This window comes from Oncorhynchus kisutch, linkage group LG3 (assembly GCF_002021735.2).
Source record: "Oncorhynchus kisutch isolate 150728-3 linkage group LG3, Okis_V2, whole genome shotgun sequence".
Classification (NCBI taxonomy): Eukaryota; Metazoa; Chordata; class Actinopteri; order Salmoniformes; family Salmonidae; genus Oncorhynchus; species Oncorhynchus kisutch.
In genome coordinates, this window is record NC_034176.2 from 27,778,130 (window position 1) to 27,801,624 (window position 23,495).

Sequence of the window (23,495 nt, forward strand, 5' to 3'; positions counted from 1 at the left end):
TAGTGGGCTTCCTCTTATCACCATATTTGGTGAGTGGAAAAGCCAAAGGGATGCTTCACATTTATATGCTACATCCAGTGAAATATCTGTCTCATTGTTCTTGCGCATGCACACCATTTATTTATGGGCCTAATAATGACATAATTTAAAAAGGAATGACCTTTTAATGTGGCATGAGCACAACTAATTAGAAATTGCCATTGATTAGGCCTACATTAATTGATGCGTCTTGCTGACAAATGTACCTTTTTTGTAGCCTGAAAAGTTTGGACACATGAAATGGGGCTGAAACTGTCCAGGGAAAATGGGATGGTCACTAACACACTATTTACTAAACTAGGCTACAAGGCATCTCACCATGAACTTCAAATAGGCCTACCAGTAGCCCCTGATTGTGGTAAATAAAAGTAACGCCCCCTATACTTTTAATGCATTTTTCTGCAAAATGTGGTAAAACAGTGTTAACTTGCTTTTACTCTCCACTAGACCTCTCAGCCAAGGCAATGTTACACATGAACACACGCAGGACAGCTAGCCAACATTCAATAGAATATGAGTTGAATCAAAACATGTTTTACACCCTAGTTCATGAGTTGTCCATAATTCAAGAGTTAATGCGAGGCGTCTTCACAGATCATGTGATATAAAATATGACCTTTCCTTACATTAATGTTATTTGACATGATTGAGCATTTAACAATTGAATTAGGACACTGAATTTAAACCCTGTACCAACTATGGATAGTTGGTACAGTAATAGTTATCTAGTGATATTGTCGACCATCATCAGCTGATCAAGGAAAGAAAACAAATATTGATAAAAAAAAGGTAAATAAATGGTCTACTACTGGCCAAGTATGGCACGAAGAACAACAGTACCCTCGCAGGCCTGGGAAAAAAAGCAATGAGCGCTCTAAACAACAGACTGACAAAAGCAAACAATGATAAATCAACAGATAAATCTAATGCATTGCAATAAAGGCATAGGTTATTTTTTGTCAAGGACACATGGAAAACAAATAGCGACAATTAGGAAGTACAGAGGAAAATGTATGCATAAAGATCTCAGTTGAGGCTGAAATTCAACACTACTGAGTGTACAGTGCTCCACATAAAAATACATGGCTTAATCCATAACAGAGAAGTGGGGGTGTTCGTTTAATTTAGAAGCGTTTATTTTCATATTTACCAATGTAAAACATACACTATATATACAAAAGTATGGTGGATTCGGCTATTTCAGCCACACCTGTTGCTGGCAGGTGTATAAAATCGAGCACACAGCCATGCAATCTCTATAGACAAACATTGCAGTAGAATGGCCATACTGAATAGCTCAGTGACTTTCAATCGCACCTTCATAGGAAGCCACCTTTCCAACAAGTCAGTTGGTTAAATTTCTGCCCTGCTATAGCTGCCCCAGTCAACTATAAATGCTGTCATTGTGAAGTGGAAACACCTAGGAGAAACAAGGCTCAGCCTCAGTGGTAGGCCACACAAGCTCACAGAACGGGACCACCGAGTGCCGAAGCGCATAAAAATTGTCCTCTGGTTGTAACACTCTCTACAGAGTTCTAAACTCCCTCTGGAAGCAATGTCAGCACAATAACTGTTAGTCAGGAGCTTCATGAAATTGGTTTCCATGGCCGAGCAGCTGCACACAAGCCTAAGATCAACACGTGCTATGCCAAGCGTCGGCTGGAGTGTTGTAAAGCTCACCGCCACTGGACTTTGGAGCAATGGAAACACATTCTCTGGAGTGATGAATCACGCATCACCATCTGGCAGTCCAACAGACTAATCTGGGTTTGGTGGATGCCAGAACACTACCTGCCCCAATGCATAGTGCCAACTGTAAAGTTTGGTGGAACAGGAATAATGTTTTTTCATGGTTTGGGCTACAGCATACAATTACATTCTAGATGATTCTGTGCTTCCAAAATTGTTAGGGGGAGGCCATTTCCTTTTTCAGCATGACAATGCCCTCCCTTGTGTACAAACCGAGGTTCATGCAGAAATGGTTTGTCAAGATCAGTGTGGAAGAACTTGACTGGCCTGCACAGAGCCCTGACCTCAACCCCATCAAACACCTTTGGGATGAATTGGATGCCGACTGCGAGCCAGGCCTAATCAGTACCCAGCCTTACTAGTTCTCTTGTGGCTGAATGGAAGCAAGTCCCATCAGCAATGTTCCAACATCTAGTGGAAAGCCTTCCCAGAAGAGTGGAGGCTGTTATAGCAGCAAAGGGGGGACCAACTCCATATTAATGCTCATGATTCTGGAAGTTGTTCGACGAGCAGGTGTCCACATACGTTTGGTCATGTAGTGCATTTACCACTACATTTTAAAGAATGGTTAAATTAGCATATTTTTTAAGCCCCCCCCCTCCTAAAGTTTGACTTCTGTTGCATTTAGGGGAGCTAACGTCTCATTCAGGGGAGCTTGGGACTGTAAGTTTATATCTACAAAACGATGATTCTGAGATAATTGGCTTTAAAGTTCCAAACCCTCATTGGTTTATCAACATCAATTGGGGTTATTTAGAGTAATATACAACTAGAGACCATTTAACAAACAAGGCTTTGTCTACAACTCAAATTTGACAAAAATGCAGATAGAGCCTTAGTCAAAAACCCTCGAAATAGCCTCCCCAAATGTCGGAAATTATAAGCAGGAACATTTCCAAATTCGGCAAAAAAACAACATTCTGCAGTCTTTGACTGTAGACTACAGTGTATTTTCTATATTTGCGGGTTAGGGTCGGGTGCGGGCCTCAGATTTGTACTTAATCATATAGTCTAGTGGTTACGGAGGGGTTAGGCTATTAGCAATTGTGGGAGGGTGTGAGTGAACAAACAGCTAGACCGCACAACACTAGTCTATGCCATGAGGCGAATGACCAGGTCACAGCAATGATAAAAATGTCATAACACATGGCCTCATGTTATTATTACTTAAATAATGTTTTTTAAGTTAGCCTACATGATGAATCTGTAGATTAAGGACTCTAATCAATCCACATTGCGGAAATTTCAGCTGTCCAGCGTGATGGAATTTTACAGGCAATATTCCGCCTTTAATGGCGACTGCATTCACTGTAAACGTTCCACGTCTGCTCAATTGGAATTGACATTATGTCTATTGTGGAATCTGAAACACTTCAGTACATTATGTGTGTAGACCTGTTGCTGTAAGCATTAAATAAAAAAGGTAGTTATTTTAATTCCCTTCATTTCAAACTGATTTAAGAGTGATACTTAAAATGATATAGGTTTATGTTGCATATAACCATCTAAGGTTCTAAGGCACATTTCAACTGCACTTCTAATGCAGTACCCACTTACTCTATGAGGAAATTATAGACGTTCTTGAAGGGCAAACATTCAAAAGAGATGTTATTTCACTGTTATTTTGATTGTTTTTGTTTGCAAGTATATTGCTCAAGTTTTTACAAGCACACTTGTGTGTGTCCTTGTCCTTGGTTTGCAGCCCTTGCCTCCGATTTTGCTTGGTAACACCATATCTCAGGAGAGCAGAGATACTAAGAGAGATGTCACAATCAGTTTAGTGTGACGCTCAGTGAATTCGAGTGTCACACTAAGCCGATTGTGACAGCTGGGACATGTCTTCTCCTCTGGTGACAGTTAATAATTAATGACAAATAGCTCGAGCGCAATTCATTTTTCATGTAAATCATTAGGCAAACAAAGAACTGTTATTGACATAGATATCCACAAGCCACCTACTGTCTGATGGCGAGTGTCTCTATTCAATCCAGACAGCGGAAGTTCAGCTTTACAGCGCGATTAAAATTGAAAGACAATGTTCCCGCTTTAGCGGAGGCTGCATTCACCGCAAACGCTGCATATGTCGGCTCAATCTGAAATGACCTTTACATTTCTATTGCATATCTGTAAAGCGATTCAATACAGCCCTAAAGCACACAGCACCCTGACAGCTTATGTTCAACATTGTTTTGTACCTTTATTTAACTAGGCAAGTCAGTTAAGAACAAATTCTTATTTACAATGATGGCCTATCCCAGCCAAACCTTGGCCAACGCTGGGCCAATTGTGCGCCTCCCTATGGGACTCCCAATCACGGCAGGATGTGATACAGCCTGGATTCAAACCAGGGACTGTAGTGACACACTGAATTGCAGTGCCTTAGACCCCTGCACCACTTGCGAGCTCAATATGGAATATGATTAGATGTCTGTGCTTATATATCCTACTAGAGCTGTATGAGACAAGCTGATGTGATCATTTCAGAATTTGTAATTACTGTCCATCAACCATGGTAGAGAATATAATATTTAGTTAATTAAATGGATTCCAAGAATAATAGCTTTTTAATTTTACTGAACAGAACCATGTATTTCCTGCTGAGCAAGAAAAAAAAAATACAGAAATACTTTTCATATTAGCAGATTTAAAATGCACAAAGACAGGCTATGCTATTTGTTACTGTTAAATGTACAGATTTGGTTTCCAGTGAGCACAGCTAGTGTGAGCTCACAGTCTATTTGGTGCCACCCTGAGGATTATTGCTTGATAACATTATCACTCATGCAACATGAATAATAAGGCAGTATTGTACAGAGCAAAACAGTGGCTGAACCATTATGTCAGAGGTCACTGGAGATGTTCACAGGTCATCATTATTACAGATATGTTGAAACCAAATATAGCCTGAAACTCAAACTAAACCCAGGAAATAATTTCAGAAGATGAAATGGTTAGCCTTTTTGGGGCGGGCTAAGTGTGTGTGATTGAATAACTGAAAATGCTTGGTCTTCATTGGTTTGTGGAGCTTGGCAGTCTCAGACCAATGTGCTTCAGGCTATTAGAAAATAATCCGTTCTGACTCCTGTGGAAGTATTCTCTCTCTACAGTGCCCAGGACTCTCACCTAACCAGCACATGCTAAACACAGACAGCTGAAAAGAGACAGGAGCATATGGCAGCATACAAGCACACATAGCACTTACTTTGTTATCACAAGCACATCCAGTGGTTTTTACAAATCCAACCATGCTAAACATCTGCATTGATTGGTTATAAAAGGCAAAGACATTAAGTGACACAGCTGGAATTGTCAGTCAAATGAAAAATAACCTGAAAATAGAGTGGGATAACAGTAATTGACATGTATTCAACATCAGTCTTGCTGCAAAATACCAACACTTTCATACTAGCATGGACTTCTGCAGTGCTCCACCATAAACAGATGATTATATTGTGCAATGGTTGCTATGACAATGACTACTCAGACTTGCCAGCACCCAGAGCCTTCTATTACAATAAAGGAGGCTCTGGCTTGCACCTGGATATTGTTCTATCTATGGAGAGTTGTAGTCTAGTGGGAGAAAATCCTGCACATTAAACCTGTAGATCAACACTGAAACAGAAACCATATCTTTATTCCCCAATGTTACAGGGTACAAACAGATCTCCAGCACGCCTGAGAAACTAAATGGAGCAATGAAAAAATAATCAGGGAATAGAAGTGATTTGCATAAAAATGCATCAAAAATAAGTGAACTTGCATTTGACAAAATCTCATTAGTTCATGATTTGGAACAATTCACTGTAAAGTGCTTACTGATTTGAGTTGAGGAAAGCATGTCACGTCCCTTTGAATAATCATACTCATTACTCATTACATTACACAGAGAGGTACAGCAATAGCCCCTCAATGGGCAAGCAATTACCAACCAGAAGACATGGGTCACATTTTATTTATTAGATAACTGCTTCCTTAATTTCCTTGTTAATGGTAATAATGAGAATCCTGTACTGGTTGCCAGGACAATTCCAATTACACTTCCAATTCTCTGACATACAGTATCAAAACCTCAAGTCAAAGGTATTCCTCTAATCCTCTTATGGATTGGAATCCTTGAACAATAGGGATGGGAATGTGAGGAGAGGAGCTCTAGTATTCCGGAGGAGTGCGGCCGGGAGGTTGGGGTTGGCTAATCCCTCTGGAACTCCCTCCGGTCTCCTCCTCTTCTCCTTCTTCTTCCCCCCCTGGCATGGTGGGCTGGCCTGACAAAAGCAGGGATCTGTCCAGCTGATGCCTGCCTTCCTACAGGTCCTGAGAATCCACTGTTGTTCATTTAGCTCTCATTAGGAGGCATTTGTTTTTAAAATAAAATAAAAAACCTAGGGGTAGATAAACTTTCCCCCTGAATCCGCCTAAACCGAATATCCACCCACCCACCCCAATCATAACCATAAAAAAGGTAAAAACAAGGTCTACTGCAGAATGGCTTTACTCCTCACAGTCTGTCGGGAGCTGGAGCCCCTGGGAACTGAGGTGCGGTTGGTGGTCTTGCGGCTGTTCTGTCGTTTCTGAATGATCTTGGTGGCCGAAGGTTTCCGAGTGTCAGGCTGGCGCCTCCCCTGTGGGCCCCTCCGCTTGCCCCTCTTCCCCACCCGGCCCTTTCCGGCCCCCGCTGGTCACTTGCGCGAGTGCAGTGTGTCCTGGAACTTAGTGCTGGTGTAGCGGACATGGAAGCCTTTCTTGTTGATGGTGTCGTCAGAGCGGAACTTGATTACAATGGAGTCGCCGGCAGAGTAGATCTCCTCAGGAGGCTGGGGGAACAGAGGAAAAAAACACACAGATTGAGTTAACGGCTGTCGGTTTCTGGCACTCTGACTGCACTTTAATTAAAACCAAATGATATCTCACAGATATAGACTGAGGGAACTGTAGCGTAAGGGAGGGGGAGGGCTGTTGGCGTGAACAACTTATTCTCCAATAAAACCCATAATGAGCTTTCCACCTTACTTTACAATCTCAGTTTGCAGTTTAGTCCAACATGTCTAAAAATGACTTGATGGAGGAAGTGGTAATTTTGGTACTGTGAGCATTATGTGCCCTCCAGCTCCTGCTAGAACTGATTTACAGTACCAGGCATCAGTAAAGTAGCTAGAGAGACAGGCTTATTATTAAGTATGTTAAATGAAATCAAGGGTGTTCCATGGCCTATGGAGCTAACGTTTCAACTCCCCAGTGGCCTCATTGTTCCAGCTACCCCCCACCCACTGTAGGCTCAGCACTGGCTGATTCATTCTCAGTTACAGCTCAGTGCTGGAGACCATGATAGCCTATCACAAGCCAGCCAGGGCCCGCTCTTATTGAGCTCAGCTGCTACTGAAGCAATATTGTCCAACCCAGAGGAACACATCAACTTTAACAAAGTGATTAAAGCTGGAGAGCGGAGTGGAAATCTTTACAACACTGGGGCCATTCTTTAACGCTCAAACACAGACACACAGTATAAAAGGTTATTCGACTGCAGAGGTCATTTTACACTGCCTCTGAAAGTGTTGTTTTAACACAGCTGCAGTTGTTCAATAAAACTAGACCTGAACGAGAGAAAAATTATATTATGAAATTATATTATGACAGTAAACTGTTGGTGCTAAAAATTACTTTGGCCAGAAAAAGTCTTTCAATAGATGAGGTTATCAATGAGTTTACCCCAGAGCCACAGTAGCGTCCTAGCCTTGGGGACTTGGTGTCAGCACCATCAAAGAGCTCCATGTAGTCGTAGCCACAGTCAGCCTCCTCCTCGATTTCAAAGGTCTGGAAGATGAGCTCCACCCCATAGCCTTTCTCAGCAGCGATCACCCACTGGCAGTCAGATGCACCGGGGTAGTTATTGTCACCAAATTGAGCATGGGAGTACAGGTCTTTGGTCTTGACCTCAGCCTTGAGACGACCTCCACACTCTGGAGATAAAATAAACACCATAGACATCATTTAGAAGGAACTAACCAATGACAATTTATGAGAAACCACTGCAGTATTTCTATTCACAAAGCAGGCTAGAGTCTAAGTTGTGATGGCAGTAATATACAGTGGGGCAAAAAAGTATTTAGTCAGCCACCAATTGTGCAAGTTCTCCTACTTAAAAAGATGAGAGAGGCCTGTAATTTTCATCATAGGTACACTTCAACTATGACAGACAAAATGAGAAAAAAAAAATCCTGAAAATCACATTGTAGGATTTTTAATGCAATTATTAGGAAATGGAAGACATACAAGACCACTGATAATCTCCCTCGATCTGGGGCTCCTCGAAAGATCTCACCCCGTGGGGTCAAAATGATCACAAGCAAAAATCCCAGAACCACACGGGGGGACCTAGTGATTGACCTGCAGAGAGCTGGGACCAAAGTAACAAAGCCTACCATCAGTAACACACTACGCCGCCAGGGACTCAAATCCTGCAGTGCCAGACGTGTCCCCCTGCTTAAGCCAGTACATGTCCAGGCCCGTCTGAAGTTTGCTAGAGAGCATTTGGATGATCCAGAAGAAGATTGGGAGAATGTCATATGGTCAGATGAAACCAAAATATAACTTTTTGGTAAAAACTCAACTCGTCGTGTTTGGAGGACAAAGAATGCTGAGTTGCATCCAAAGAACACCATACCTACTGTGAAGCATGGGGGTGGAAACATCATGCTTTGGGGCCGTTTTTCTGCAAAGGGACCAGGACGACTGATCCGTGTAAAGGAAAGAATGAATGGGGCCATGTATCGTGAGATTTTGAGTGAAAACCTCCTTCCATCAGCAAGGGCATTGAAGATGAAACGTGGCTGGGTCTTTCAGCATGACAATGATCCCAAACACACCGCCCGGGCAACGAAGGAGTGGCTTCGTAAGAAGCATTTCAAGGTCCTGGAGTGGCCTAGCAAGTCTCCAGATCTCAACCCCATAGAAAATCTTTGGAGGGAGTTGAAAGTCCGTGTTGCCCAGCAACAGTCCCAAAACATCACTGTTCTAGAGGAGATCTGCATGGAGGAATGGGCCAAAATACCAGCAACAGTGTGTGAAAACCTTGTGAAGACTTACAGAAAACTTTTGACCTCTGTCATTGCCAACAAAGGGTATATCACAAAGTATTGAGATAAACTTTTGTTATTGACCAAATACTTATTTTCCACCATAATTTGCAAATAAATTCATTAAAAATCCTACAATGTGATTTTCTGGATTTTTTCTCTCATTTTGTCTGTCATAGTTGAAGTGTACCTACGATGAAAATTACAGGCCTCTCATCTTTTTAACTGGGAGAACTTGCACAATTGGTGGCTGACTAAATACTTTTTTGCCCCACTGTACCTGCTGTGTGGGAGGCCTCGAAGCCCTTCTTCTGAACAGAGTTATCAGAGAAGAAGCGGATGAACATCTTGTTGGCGCTGGACATGATGGGAGGAGGCTCCTTAGTGCCACAGAAGCGTCCCAGACTGGGGGCTTTGCTGTCGCGCCCGTCGTAGATCTCAATGTGGTCGTAGGCACACTCTAGATGGGCCTCCATGTCAATTGCATTGAAGGCCTGAGACAAAGCATGAGGGGAAAGAAATAAGGAAAGAAGGTGGCAAGTATACAGCCTGTTTTACAAAAGCTAGAAGAGCTGAGTATGAAATATAATGGTTCCCTATCAGCGTAATAACCTTAAGAAACCAATTGGAATCACTTTTCATTGGCTAAGCCAAGTTAACCATATTCAAAAAGCTGAGATATGTACAGTCTGCCATGGATTAAGACAAACGGTATGATTGTGCAGAAGGGGGAGACATTTGTGGTTAGGGGATTGTTTCAATTAAGCAGAGGCTGTGGTGCTCAGTACGGTACAGTGCAAAGTCCTCAATGGTTTCCACAGTTCACCCAAACCCCCCCTTCCCACAAACACATGCATACCCATACCTACACACACATGCAATCTGTATGTTAAGACTGTAGAGAGAGTTGGAGGGGGACACATACGATTTTGATGCGATGGCCTGCGGTGGTGGAGAGTGCCCAGGTGCATGCCTTCTTGCTGGGGTATTTATCTGGCCAATTGGGGCTTGTGATAGTGCCAGTCACACTGTTCACAACGTGATCACAGCCGGCTGCAAAAATACATCCACAAGATCAACATCGCTCCCCTGTATCATTACTGCTCCACACAGGCCAATGTTCAAACTCCACTCAGGAGCTGCACTGTGGTATTTGGCACAAGGGAATGTGTACTTGCTCACCTCCAATCATTGCAATAGGAAGGCATCCACTGGAGGCTGTTGAGGGGAGGACAGCTAATAATGTCTGGAACGGAGCCAATGGAATGGCATCAAACACATGAAAACCATGTGACTGATGCATTTGATACCATTCCACTTATTCCACTCCAACCATTATCTCCCCAATTAAGGTGCCACCAACCTCCTGTTAAGTCATCCCCCTAAAAATAACCTTCAGAGCTCCAACCCGCATAAAATACATAAACCCAGAATCAATGTGCCAGTGGGTCTCAGTGTGCAGGTGGCCGATCGGTACCTTCTTTGCAGTCGTGTTTGTTCTCGTGCAGCACAAAGCCACTGCGGCACTGACAGCTGTAGCTTCCGAAGGTGTTGACACACTCATGCTGGCAGCCTCCATTCTCCTTCGAGCACTCGTCTTTGTCTGGGGACATAAAGGGACACTACATTCATGAACGTTTCTCCCACACTACCACCCTGCCATTAGCACTCAAACATGGGGTCGAATCGATTAACCTTCACTCATACACACAGAAACAGACTCTTGGAGGGAAAGACACACAGTGCCAAAGGCTCACCTGAGAAGAACTGAGCTTTGAATCCCTTTTTGGAGACGGTGTTGTCTGACTTAAACTCAATGCGCATGTTGTTGTACTGAGAGGTGATGGCCTCAGGTTTCTCTGCTCCACAGAATTTCCCATGTAGCCTTGAGTCTGCTGAGAGCCCACTGCGCACCTCCACATAGTCATATTTACACACCTGGACAGAGAAGCATCAGGTCATGAAACATGAAACATTTGGGAATGCAATTACAATTTGTACACAAATACGATGCACATGAATATATACTATTACAAAGTACAATATAAGGACAACATTCTGTACTCTATGACAGACAGGAGGACAGATCCATGATGACACCATTAAGGCCCATGGAGATAGAACAAACCCAATCCGTGCCCAGTCATAATAACCCCGGTGCTCACGTCATTGCCCTCCGTCTCAAAGACGTCAAAGAGCAGGGTGATGCGGTACTGTGTGGGCGCCACCAGCTGCCAGATACAGTTCTTGTTGGGGGGGTACTCTCTAGGCCAGCCTGGACTGGTGATGGAGCCGTTCAGTTTGGTGATGAAACCCCCACATGCAGCTACACACACAGACAGACACATGTCCATATGAGAGAAGACCAGGACAATAGTTAAGATGTGCCTAAACTTCATATGGTTATAAGGATAAAATGGTGTATATAAAAATGTGTATCAATTACAATTTGTGCAAAACATCTATCTATATTGGTGGGATTTTATTCCCCCAAAAGCTGAAAAGCACAATGTATGTCATCCAAAAAGGTTAAGCTGTGTATTATTTAACAATTGAGGATCATTTTCTAACAGACAACCTGCTATATTTTTACCAAAAGCATAAACATGCAGAAATGTATGTCACCCAAAAGGGTTAAGTTGGATAATTTTTCAACGTTTGAAGAACATGTCATAGCAGAACTCCTCCTCTAGAGGCAGACAGTGGTCAGGTTTGGAAAACGAAAAGGTAAAACAATAAACCCCTGCATCAGCAGCACTTCTGTCTGTTTCTAATTTACAGATGATGGTCGTAATAGTCAGGATGTTTTCAACACTTGCTTTGTGCTCTGATTACCTGTGAAGTTGGAGTTTAATTTTGGTAGGGTGAGGGCAACAAATACAACCCCATTGGGTGGCAATAAATCCAAATGACGAACTGTTGAGTACACACATCTCTGGAGGTATTTATTCTAGCTACTGTATATGGGGCAACTGGTGTATTTGGGGGGCAGTGACTAAAGAACAGCACTGAACTGCATTACTGTGTGACCTGCAGTAGATGGGGCATTATTGAGCAGGCTCTGGTCAGTATTCTACTGTACTCACCCTCACAGCTGCGCTTGTCGGCAGCCAGCTCATAGCCCGGGTCACAGGCACACTTGTAGCTGCCCAGTGTGTTGACACAGCGTTGCTCACAGCGACCATTGTCTGGCTTGGAGCACTCGTCCATCTCTACAACCAGCACAACAACAACAGGTTAGCGCCCTTTACATAGCCTCACAACTCAACAGCCTACAAGTGCACCCCTCCAAAACTAAACCAAAGATAAACATTATAAGGTCACAAATGATGAATGATGAAATTGTCTCCCCTGAATTATATATAGTTTAACACAACCAATCATGGCAGAATTATCAAATTACTCAAAATGTCACCTTGTAATGACATGATGCTGAGAGATTCATTACTATGAAACTTAGGCTGGTAATTTCTACAACAAGGGCATATGCAATCAGCAATGACTCTCTGGGTGTTTATTTATACAGTACAAAACCCTTGAGATCTGACCTTTGAAAAAGTTGGCAGCGAAGCCAGCCTTATTGACAGAGCCATCAGACACAAACTTCATCCAGAGCTGGTTGGAACTGGTCTTAATGTCATCTGGCTTGTCGTAACCACAGAAGCGTCCCACCAGTGGGCTGTTCTCGGAGTTCCCATCCCTCACCTCCAGGTAGTCATAGGCACAGCTGTCATGCCTCTCAATCTAAGGAAGGGATGGGTAAAAGGGACAAGGTTAGAACTTCCAAGTCATTTTCATTCCTCATACACAAAGGTTGCGGAGGATAATGATGTAGTGGTATGGAAAAATGTGATAATGGATAAAGGGGGTGAAAGGAACAAGTAGAGGCCCGTATCTCTTACCTCAAAGGACTGGAAGGTCAGGCCGACGTGGTAGCCCTGAGACACACTGATCTTCCATATGCACACCTTGTTGGGCCGATAGTCGTCTGGGTAGTTAGGAGACTGGATCTGTCCGTTATCCTTCTTCACCTCCCCTCCACAGATGGCTGAATGGCAGAGAACATGCAGTGACGTCATAGCTATCTATCATCATCACCACATTTATTTTAATGGGTTGATGGATTTCATAATGTGGATTAAATTAAATGGTTCCTATATTCAATACACCATGCTCTACAGCAAGGGGGGGGGGGGGGGGGGGGGGGGTGAAGTATGGCCATAGCCGGCTCGTCGGGCACTTCAATTTACATGGTATAAAATTGTTAGTTACAATCTTGTCGCATCGCTGCAACTTCTGTACGGACTCGGGAGAGGAGAAGGTTGAGAGCCGTGTTTTGGAGCCGTCCTCCAAAACACGACCCAGCCAAGTCGCACTGCTTCTTGACACAATGCCCGCTTAACCTGGAAGCCAGCCGCACCAATGTTTCGGAGGAAACACTGTACACCTGGCGTCCAGCCCGCCACAGGAGTCTCTAGAGCGCGATGGGACAGGGAAATCTCAACCTGCCAAACCCTCTCCTAACCCGGACGACGCTGGGCCAATTGTGCGCCAGTCACAATTGTTACACAGCCTGGGATCGAACCAGGGTCTGTAGTGAGACCTCAAGCATTGTGATGCAGTACCTTAAACCCCTGCGCCACTCAGGAGGCCCCCGCAAATTGATTTTAACAAACAATTGGTCCCCCAAAAAATGCGTCCCCCCGTTGAATTTCAAAATCCCGATGTGGCCCTCGAGCCGTAAAGTTTGCCCAACCCTGCTTTACAATCTGGATACAATGTTACAATGAGCCATGCTGATGTTCTGGATACATCAGCATGGAGGCAGTCAGACTTGGGGATTTGACAGAATCACTGAGCTGCTTTCAGGCATGTTGTTCAATCTGTGACCGATGTGGCCAGTCAGTCAGCGGAGTTGTGTTGTTATGGGGCTGCTGGGGATTGGGCTCTGGCCTTACCTTCATACACAGCGGAGAAGCCCTTCCCCACCCAGTTACTGCTGCTGCGGAACTCGATCCACAGGCGGCTGTCGGTGGAGATGATTGGTTCAGGTAGCTTATCCCCACAGAAACGACCTGGAACACACACACACACACCAGACCACCTTATTACACTCAGAACTACCTTTTTGTCCAGACACCCTTGTGTTACATTTAAGTTTATTTTCAGCATCACTTTACCATAGTGTATACTGCATGTATGGGACTAAGACATTCTTAAATCCTAACCTTTCAGAGGGGCTTTCCTGGAGTATCCATCTCTGATCTCAACATGGTCATACCAACACAGGTGACTCCTGTACAGATCCATGGAGGTGAAGTTCAGAATGATCTTAATAACCAAGAGAGCATGATGATTAATGAACAAAATACAGTCCAAACAGTTTCAACATGACTTTAAAATCGAGATTTTATCATCCTTAGGAAAAACTTAGTTATGAATATAACTACTGTTCCCTGAAGGAGGGAATGATGTATAACATACTGTGGGGAGTCAACAACCAATCATATTCACCTGAAGAAAATTGAAATCACACCCAACGGGCCAATGAATGCCGAGCCCGCCCTCGGATGCCCTACCTTCCTGGCAATAATACTCGCATTAATTTCTCAATTCAGTACTGCTCTTCAGTGATCCCAAACCCCCTGACGGCATGTGGCCAAAATATGTTATACCTCATTTCTGCCTTCAGGGAACTGTAGTTATATTCATAACTGTACCTTCCCGTTCAGTCGGTTACTCTGTATAACATTCTATGGGGACATACAATCACTCCCCAAGCCAGCTCAGTTGGTACCAAACTAGCAGGCCCACATGTCCAAAAAAGGGGTTACAGAAGCCACTTTTTTCCCTAATACTGAACTGGGCGCTGAACTGTCAGCGCCAAATATAGGGAACCAGAACCTACTACAAATTGGCCATACGCACTGACACACTGCCACTGCAGCCCCAGTCCATAGACCCCATGGTTCCAATAATAATACTTACCTTGCCATCCTGAAATATCAGTACTCGTGCAAGAAACCGCAAGTCCAAAACAGAACACCTGTTGTGACTTGGTAAAGCGCACATTCATGCTGCATAGCATCAACCAGATGAACCATGGCAGCCTGAGGCTCAAACCCACAGCAAACCAGCAGTAACCTGGAAACTGTGTACTCGCCGCTGCCATGGCAGACCAAGGCTCAAATCCACAGAAAACTGTGGTAAACATGATAATGCCCTCTTTACGCACTGCCGCACCCTAAGGCTGAAACCCATAGGGAACTGTAGAAACCTGGATAAATGTGCAACCTGCATTGCACCCACTCCCGGACCCAGCCATAAGAACACTATGAGCCACACTGGGACAGTTACATCCATATGATAAAACCCAGTAACTGAATGCACTGAGCCAGAGTCAAACAACTTTTTTTGTGATTGCCTATGAACCCCAGAGAGAAATATGGGAAACCAGCGTGGCAGTGTGGAGCTCCACCTGTTTACTCGAGTCCACTACAACCAGCCAAAACTCTGATCCCTCAGGACAAGTCTCTGAATGTCCTTGAGTGGCCCAGCAAGAGCCCGGACTTGAACCTGATCAAACATTTCTGGAGAGACTTGCAAATAGCTGTGCAGCGACACTCCCCATCCAACCTGACAGAGCTTGAGTGGATCTGCAGAAATGAATGGGAGAAACTCCCCAAATACAGGTGTGCCAAGCTTGTAGCCTCATACGCAAAACGACTCAAGGCTCTAACCGCTGCCAAAGGTGCTTCAACAAAGTACTGAGTAAAGGGTCTGGATACTTATTTAAATGTGATATTTCAGTTATTTATTTTTAATACATTTGCAAAAATGTAATTATGGGGTATTGTGTGTAGATTGATGAGGGAAAAACTATTTAATACATTTTAGAAAAAGGCCGTAACGTAACCAAATGGAAAAAGGCAAGTGGTCTGAATACTTCCCGAATGCACTGTAAATCTGCAGCATTGTGACCATATTTAATGACTAGGCCGCCACACCCTTAGCCTGGTACACTTTGTCCAGCTAATCCGCTGAGAACTGGCTGTTTATTTGGAAGCACCGTTCTAGGATTAGCCCCATTGTTAGCCCCAGAGGCTAAGAACACTACATGACAAAAGGTATGTGGACACCTGCTCGTCGAACATCTCATTCCAAAATGATGGGCATTAATATGGAGTTGGTCCCCCCTTTGCTGCTATAACAGCCTCCACTCTTCTGGGAAAGCTTTCCACTAGATGTGGGGACTTGCTTCCATTCAGCCACAAGAGCATTAGTGAGGTCAGGCACTGATGTTGGGCGATTAGACCTGGCTCGCAGTCGGCGTTCAGATTCTTCCCAAAGGTGTTCGATGGGGTTCAGGTCAGGGCTCTGTGCAGGCCAGTCAAGTTCTTACACACCGATCTCAACAAACCATTTCTGTATGAACTTCACTTTGTGCAAGGGGGCATTGTCATGCTAAAAAGGGAAAGGGCCTTCCCCAAACTGTTGCCACAAAGTTGGAAGCACAGAATAGTCTAGAATGTCATTGTATGCTGTAGCGTTAAGGGGTCTAGCCCAAACAATGAAAAACAGCCCCAGACCATTATTCCTCATCCACCAAACTGTACAGTTGGCACTATGCATTGGGATAGGTAGCATTTTCCTGGCATCCACCAAACCCAGATTTGTCCATCGGACTGCCAGATGGTGAAGTGTGATTCATCAGTCCAGTGAATGCATTTCTACTGCTCCAGAGACCAACGGTGGCGAACTTTACACCACTCCAGCTGACACTTGGCATTGCGCATGGTGATCTTAGGCTTCTGTGCAGCTGCTCGGCCATGGAAACCCATTTCATGAAGCTCCCGACGAACAGTTCTTGTGCTGACCATGCTTCCAGAGGCCGTTTGGAACTTGGTAGTGAGTGTTGCAACCGAGGACAGACACTTCTTACGCACTACCACTTTACGACTGAGCCGTTCTTGCTCCTAGACATTTCCACTTCACAGTAACAGAACTTACAGTTGACTGGGGCAGCTCTAGCAGGGCAGAAATTTGACAAACTGACTTGTTGGAACAGTGGCATCCTATGACGGTGCCCACGTTGAAAGTCACTGAGCTCTTCAGTAAGGCCATTCTACTGCCAATGCTTGTCTATGGAGATTGCATGACTATGTGCTTGATTGTTTATACCTGTCAGCAACGGGTGTGGCTGAAATGCCCGAATCCACTAATTTGAAGGGTTTCCACATTTACTTTTGTATATATAGTGTCTCGCCAGCTTTCCATCCATCAGCACTGTGCAAAAAAGCCCAGCTTTCTCCATATCCTCTACACTCATGATCCAGCCTGGCTGAATGAGGGGAAACCCAGGTCGCCTTTAGCTCATCTGCGAAATCTTTAAATAGGGGTAAGCAACGCTTCACTGCTGCAGGGACAGGTGGTAAATACCTTCCCCCAAACTTGGACCAACTCTGCTGTGGGGGAGAAGATGGCCAAACCACCCACATGTGATCTACCACCCTATGACACAGCTCCATCAAAAGGCAAATATACCACCAATGGTTCACTCTCCCACACAGAATCCAAAGCCGGGGCTTTAGGCTGCCCCGGACTGATGACATCCGATTCACACTCTGAAAACCCTCAAGAGCCAACAAGGGATTGTATATCATCTGGACTCTGAACACTGCCAGAGAAACCAGAATGAGCCTCACTCGGCTGGGTTGACAACTCTGACCACCACTGCTGCTCTTTTCCGGTCTCAGACAACCCCATTCCTGGGGTCGCTTCACCGGAAGACCCTTCGCCAGCAGCCCCAATCTTTCTCACAAAGTCAGCCAAACGCCCAATGGAAGTTGAACCAAGCCGGATAAAATGTCACACAATCTGGTCTGAGCCAAAGCGTGTTTCCACCCCAGGCAACAGGACAGCACTCATGAGTATCTTTAATTTTCATTGTGAAACCACATGCCCTAGGGCACGATCGGTGGTTCAAACTCAACTGATTAGACTTTTTGAACTTACTCTTACCACTGGCCATCTTATTCAAGCAAGGAAGCATTAGCTACACAAGCAGAGCAGAAAGTAGTGGGGTTTTAGCAAATGCAAAAACCAATGCCAAGACCCAAAACTCGCAACATCTACAGGGACGAGTACTGTCTCCCCACTAACAGACACGTAAGTCGGAGCCGAATCTCGTAGTCTTCGTTTGCTTGAAAAGTTTGTAAATTGCGTGACACGTTCCCCGGTATTCCACGAACCCCAGTATTATAGCCAGGAAGGCGGGGCTTCCAATGGCAGGCTTGGCATCTATCTATTGGCCTGTTGGGCATGATTTCAGTTTTCAGTGAATATGACTGGTCGTTGACTCCCCGTGGTATGTTATACAGAGTGACAGACAAAGGGAACAGAGTTATCACTAAGTCACAATAAACAAAGCACTTCAAGTTTTTATCTCAGTCAGTTTTCCATGGCCCCACCTTTTCCCCAGGTGTGACCGATATTCTCCAGATGCAGTGCATGTAGGCTGAGTATCCATTGGGGAAGCCAGGAGAGGAGAAGTTCCCACTGCTTTCCTGCAGACTGTCTCCACATCCTATCAACAGAGAAAGAGAGAGACACATGAACATGAGGACCACGTCAACCAGTGGAGAATCTAGCAATTTGTTTCTTTCTGATAAGGGCTAAAATACTGATTAGAGAAACAGAAATGAAGTAGCCAAGTACCACTAAAGGCAGACTGTAGAAGACAGCAGTTTGATGCTACAACTATAATCCTGAATCTTAAGAGGGCAACTCTTTCATTTTCAAAATATAATCTGCTGATGGTGATGATTATCAACCTCTTCCAGTTGATGAGAAGCAATAGAAGACCGTATGAGACACATTCTATGTGCATCGTCTCAAAATAAATCTGTAAATAAATACTGTAAATAACCAAATCCTCTAGGAGACCTAATACATTATGAACATGCTGGTAGTTCAATCCTCCCTCTGGCCCACTGTGCTACAGGGGATCATTTCAACCAGCATGCATGCACAGTGCTCTAGGGGAACTTCTTACTGAGTTTTTCTTACTCAGCGGGAGTAAGAAAAACATCTCCCACAACGGGTTACGTTCATTGGCTCCCTCCCTCCAGGCCATAAAGCGTCAAATAACGCTTGGCAGAGGTCTGCTGATGCTAAACCATTAACAATCACTCTGAGGGGATGACAAATGCTCCCAGGAATGCTGTGTGAATAAGGATCCACTCGTACAATCTGTTTTCCATGAAAACAGAGAGAGACTCCTTCCTAGCTGCATCCTCTGTGCGCCACATCATCCACTAGCCCCTGTTCCACTGAGAGAGAGTTTATCACTGTGAAGAACACAAAACACACCCACTTAAAACAGCCCCACCTCTCTAAACCATCTATGGTGAAGAAAGATGATTCCCCCCACTAAAACCACATTCAGTGGTCCAGCTCTGGCCAGCAGTATACTGTTTATTCACTGAGCTTTAATGTGGTTCTGACAAACCCAGTTTTCCCTGTCTGACCCACAATTAACGCTCTGACATCACTTTTGTTTTATGAATGACTATTTTAAACTTGTCGGTTAATGCTATAAATCGACCTTGCGCCTGTAGTCGTTGTCCCTTCAGCCTTAACCTTATTAAACCTTTAAGTCTTTCTAAAGACCAGCATAACTACTGGTAAAGTGTCAGGGCAGGATGTTTTCCTTTAGAACACATATGTTCAGTTTACATAGAAAATATCTTGATCTCTGGACTCTAAGAATAGAGTATGTTGATTCCCAGCCATCATTCTAGTCATTGTTCTCTTGAGACCAGCCTTTCTTTTGAGTCTATCTGGGAAAGAGTGATGACACTTCCTGTTCTAGGGCACTGTTTACACTCCTTCCCCTAGCCAGGGAGTCAAGGCAACTGTAGCCAGGGAACCACGTCACATCAATGGTAGATGCTCAACTATTTCCACACGTAAACTACATCTAGGAAAATAAGGAGCGTTTCAGTATTCACGCTGTGATATTGAGAGACACGAAAAAGTAGATTAACATTTCTCACTCTCAAAGGTAAGCAAAAGCAACAAAAGCACTATATAATGTCCATTGTGCATTATTATGTCAACTTCCTAGACCTATTGTTTAATATATACCTTATGCTATGTACAAACTACAGTGGCAAGAAAAAGTATGTGAACACTTCGGAATGATCTGGATTTCTGCATAAATTGGTCATAGAGGAAGATTAGACCAAATTTGAAGTCACAACAATAGACGAACACAGTCTGTTTAAACTAATAACACACAAACAATGATACGTTTGTCTTTATTGAACACACCGTGTAAACATTCACAGTGCAGGATGGAAAAAGTATGTGAACCCTTGGATTTAATAACTGGATGACCCTCCTTTGGCAGCAATAACCTCAGCCAAATGTTTTCTGTAGTTTGGGATCAGACCTGCACAATGGTCAGGAAGAATTTTGGACCATTCCTCATTCCACAAAACTGTTTCAGTTCAGCAATATTCTTGGGATGTCTGGTGTGAACCACTCTCGAGGTCATGCCATAGCATCTCAAATTTGGTTGAGGTCAGGACTGGGCCACTCCAGAAGGCGTATTGTTTTCTGTTGAAGCCATTCTGTTGTTGATTTACTTCTGTGTTTTGGGTCATTGTCCTGTTGCATCACCCAACTTCTGTTGAGCTTCAATTGGCAGACAGATAGCCTTACATTCTCCTCCAAAATGTCTTGATAAACTTGGGAATTTGTTTTTCTGTCGATGAGAGCAAGCTGTCCATGTCCTGAGGCAGCCCCAAACCATGATGCTCCCTCCACCATACTTCACAGTTGGGATAAGTTTTTGATGTTGGTGTGCCTTTTTTTCCTCCACACATAGTGTTGTGTGTTTCTTCCAAACAACTCAATTGTAGTTTCATCTGTCCACAGAATATTTTGCCGGAAAATCCAGCTGCACTATTGCAAACTTCAGACGTGCAGCAATTTTTTGGGGGACAGCAGTGGATTCTTCTGTGGTGAACACATGAACACCATTCTTGTTTAGTGTTTTATGTATCATAGACTCATCAACAGAGATGTTAACATGCTCCTTATATTTCTGTTAGTCTTTAGCTCACACTCTAGGATCCTTCTTTACCACATTGAGCATTCTGCGCTGTGCTCTTGCAGTCATCTTTCCCTTACAACCACTCCTAGGGAGAGTAGCAACAGTGATGAACTTTCTCCATTTATAGACTATTTGTCTTACCGTGGACTGATGAACATCAAGGCTTTTAGAGATACTTTTGTAACCCTATCCAGATTTATGCAAGTCAACAATTCTTAATCTTAGGTCTTCTGAGATCTCTTTTGTTCAAGGCATGTTCAAGGCATGTTTCACATCAGGAAAACTCAAATTGTGTGAGTGTTTTTACAGGGCTAGACAGTTCTAACCAACATTTCCAATCTCGTCTCATTGATTGGACTCCAGGTTAGCGGACTCCTGACTCCAATTAACTTTCGGAGAAGTCATTAGCCTAGGGGTTTGAAATACTTTTTTTCTCCAAACTATACTGTGAATGTTTAAATTATGTATTCAATACAATAATTGGTGTATTATTAGTTTAAGCAGACTGTGTTTGTCTATTGTTGTGACTTAGATGAAGATCAGATATAATTTTATGACCAATTTATGCAGAAATTCAGGTATTCAGGTAACACATGCTTTTTCTTGCCACTGTATACACCAAAATGTGTTTGAAATAATTGTGCTGTTCTTACTGGAACACTTGTAGAGTTTGCGTGCCTGTGTGATATCCCCTTTGCTTAGCCTTGTCCTCTGGCCAATTGGCGGTCTCACTGCATTGACATCATAGCGTGGCAGGATGGTGTCCAAGAAGATTCCTCTGCATTTCAGGAGAAGAGACCGCTGTTAGATCAAAACACTGCATAACCGAGAAGGCACTTGCACATACACACTGGTACACACTTTCTCAGAAAAGACACCATTCAGAGGGCAGTGGTGAACCCTAAAGAGCCATCAGCCAGCGGCTGAACTGCTGACACTAACACTGACAGTAGGCATTATTCAGTGATATACTGAGGATGCTGACACAAGCCGTGCTGCCCAACAATGTGGTCTCAGGGCAATTTGTATTATTCTGTACATAAATCTGACACTCCTTTTAGTATGATATGATACGTTAGGTTACATTATAAATGGAATAGCATACAATAAGATACGTACTAGAGGATGTGTAGTATCATACATCTTACTTGGTGGTATAATATCATACAAATTGGATGATGTACCTTCTCATACATCTTGGTTGACGTATAATATTGCACATCTTTATCGGAGACCAGGTTGCTTGTTGCGCCATAACAACAAAGGAGAATTATGGAGAGAATTTACTTGGCGGTTAGGAGAACTAAAACAGCAAATGTTAGGCGAATTTATGTAGAAGGTTAGGTGAATTGGGTTAAGTTTAGAATATGGGTTAGGAGAAAGGTTAGCTAAAATGCTACAGTGGGCCCAGGCGCAACTCGAACATTCAAGCTTTGGATTGCTAGACTGTCACAGATAACGCTCACCCATCCTCCCCGACCAACCTCCCTACTTTCGTTTCTGTCTCTAGTAACTAAACCATTAGTAGGTACCATACATCTTGGTGGTGCTCAGAAATACGTCAAGTATATTTTGTATGGCTCTGAGGCAAGGCGGTGCCCATTCAGTCTTTCTCATCAGTGAACTCAGCACAGAGAAGTGGAGCCACACCCATCAGCGGACCCATGACCCTTATCAACACTGTCAAAAACAATGACCTAACTTCATATATTATTATATAAAAAACAACCAATGGACTGTTACTGGTCAGTGGTCCCCTCCAAGGCTGTAGGAATGTCCTCCACAGAGAGAGGAGGTAGTTCAAACAGGTCTGGGGGTCAAAACTGACCTCCAACTGACCTCGTCATGTGTGCTGTGCAGATGGAAGAAAAACATTATCCAATTCCAATACGAAAAACCAAATGCCCTCCTCTGACAACTCTATAGGAAAATCTAAAACTTGATTGGTTTGTTGTATGGACAACAGCAATATTTAGCATAAGGATTAAAAGTCCAAAAGAACAAGAACAATTAGAAAGATGTATAAAATTCACATCATGGTGGCTTGCCTTTGGCTTGAAAAGGAGTCCAGAACAGTTGATGGCGAAAAACCAGACCTTTTCACACCACTTTCTCACTTGACACTTTGCTAGTTTATCATCTCCTTTTCTCTCTCTGCAATGGTGAGCAAAGCCTGGTTCCTGGCTGTTCCCATGGTGACGTACCCATCAACGCCAGGCATGTGCAAACAGAGCAGCCTGAGCTAACAGTTTAAGCACTGTCTGTCTGCCTGTCGGTCTGTCTGTCTGTCTGCCTGCCTCCAGGAGCCCGTAAGCTGGCTGTCGGTGAACAACGCCACTCCAGCCAGTGTCAGAGCAGACAAAGGGCATACTGGCAGGTCTTTATTTGAGTTGGCTCTGCTTTATGCACCAGGCCTGAAAAATGTCCCCAGCGCAGAGGGGCGGATAAAGCCCAGGGTTGGGTAACATGCCCCAGACAAAAAGCATGGGGAGCTGCCTTACTTGTCCCCAGGAGAC

The 23,495-nt window shown here is 43.9% G+C and overlaps 1 protein-coding gene across 1 annotated transcript in view; it reads right to left on the reverse strand.

Moving 5' to 3' along the window:
• Positions 1-4,333: 4,333 nt before the first annotated feature.
• LOC109879433 (bone morphogenetic protein 1) overlaps positions 4,334-23,495 on the reverse strand; it is a 53,275-nt gene continuing 34,113 nt past the window's right edge. The window contains exons 7-20 of the mRNA XM_020471609.2: positions 21,633-21,757; positions 18,329-18,444; positions 14,087-14,189; positions 13,817-13,933; positions 12,761-12,906; positions 12,407-12,602; positions 11,945-12,070; positions 11,024-11,184; positions 10,616-10,796; positions 10,336-10,461; positions 9,784-9,911; positions 9,139-9,352; positions 7,492-7,742; positions 4,334-6,599 (exon numbers count right to left, since the gene is read on the reverse strand). Coding sequence (XP_020327198.1) covers positions 6,465-6,599; positions 7,492-7,742; positions 9,139-9,352; positions 9,784-9,911; positions 10,336-10,461; positions 10,616-10,796; positions 11,024-11,184; positions 11,945-12,070; positions 12,407-12,602; positions 12,761-12,906; positions 13,817-13,933; positions 14,087-14,189; positions 18,329-18,444; positions 21,633-21,757 — 2,125 coding nt within the window. The 3' untranslated portion in view covers positions 4,334-6,464. The remainder of the gene's footprint in view (positions 6,600-7,491; positions 7,743-9,138; positions 9,353-9,783; positions 9,912-10,335; positions 10,462-10,615; positions 10,797-11,023; positions 11,185-11,944; positions 12,071-12,406; positions 12,603-12,760; positions 12,907-13,816; positions 13,934-14,086; positions 14,190-18,328; positions 18,445-21,632; positions 21,758-23,495) is intronic.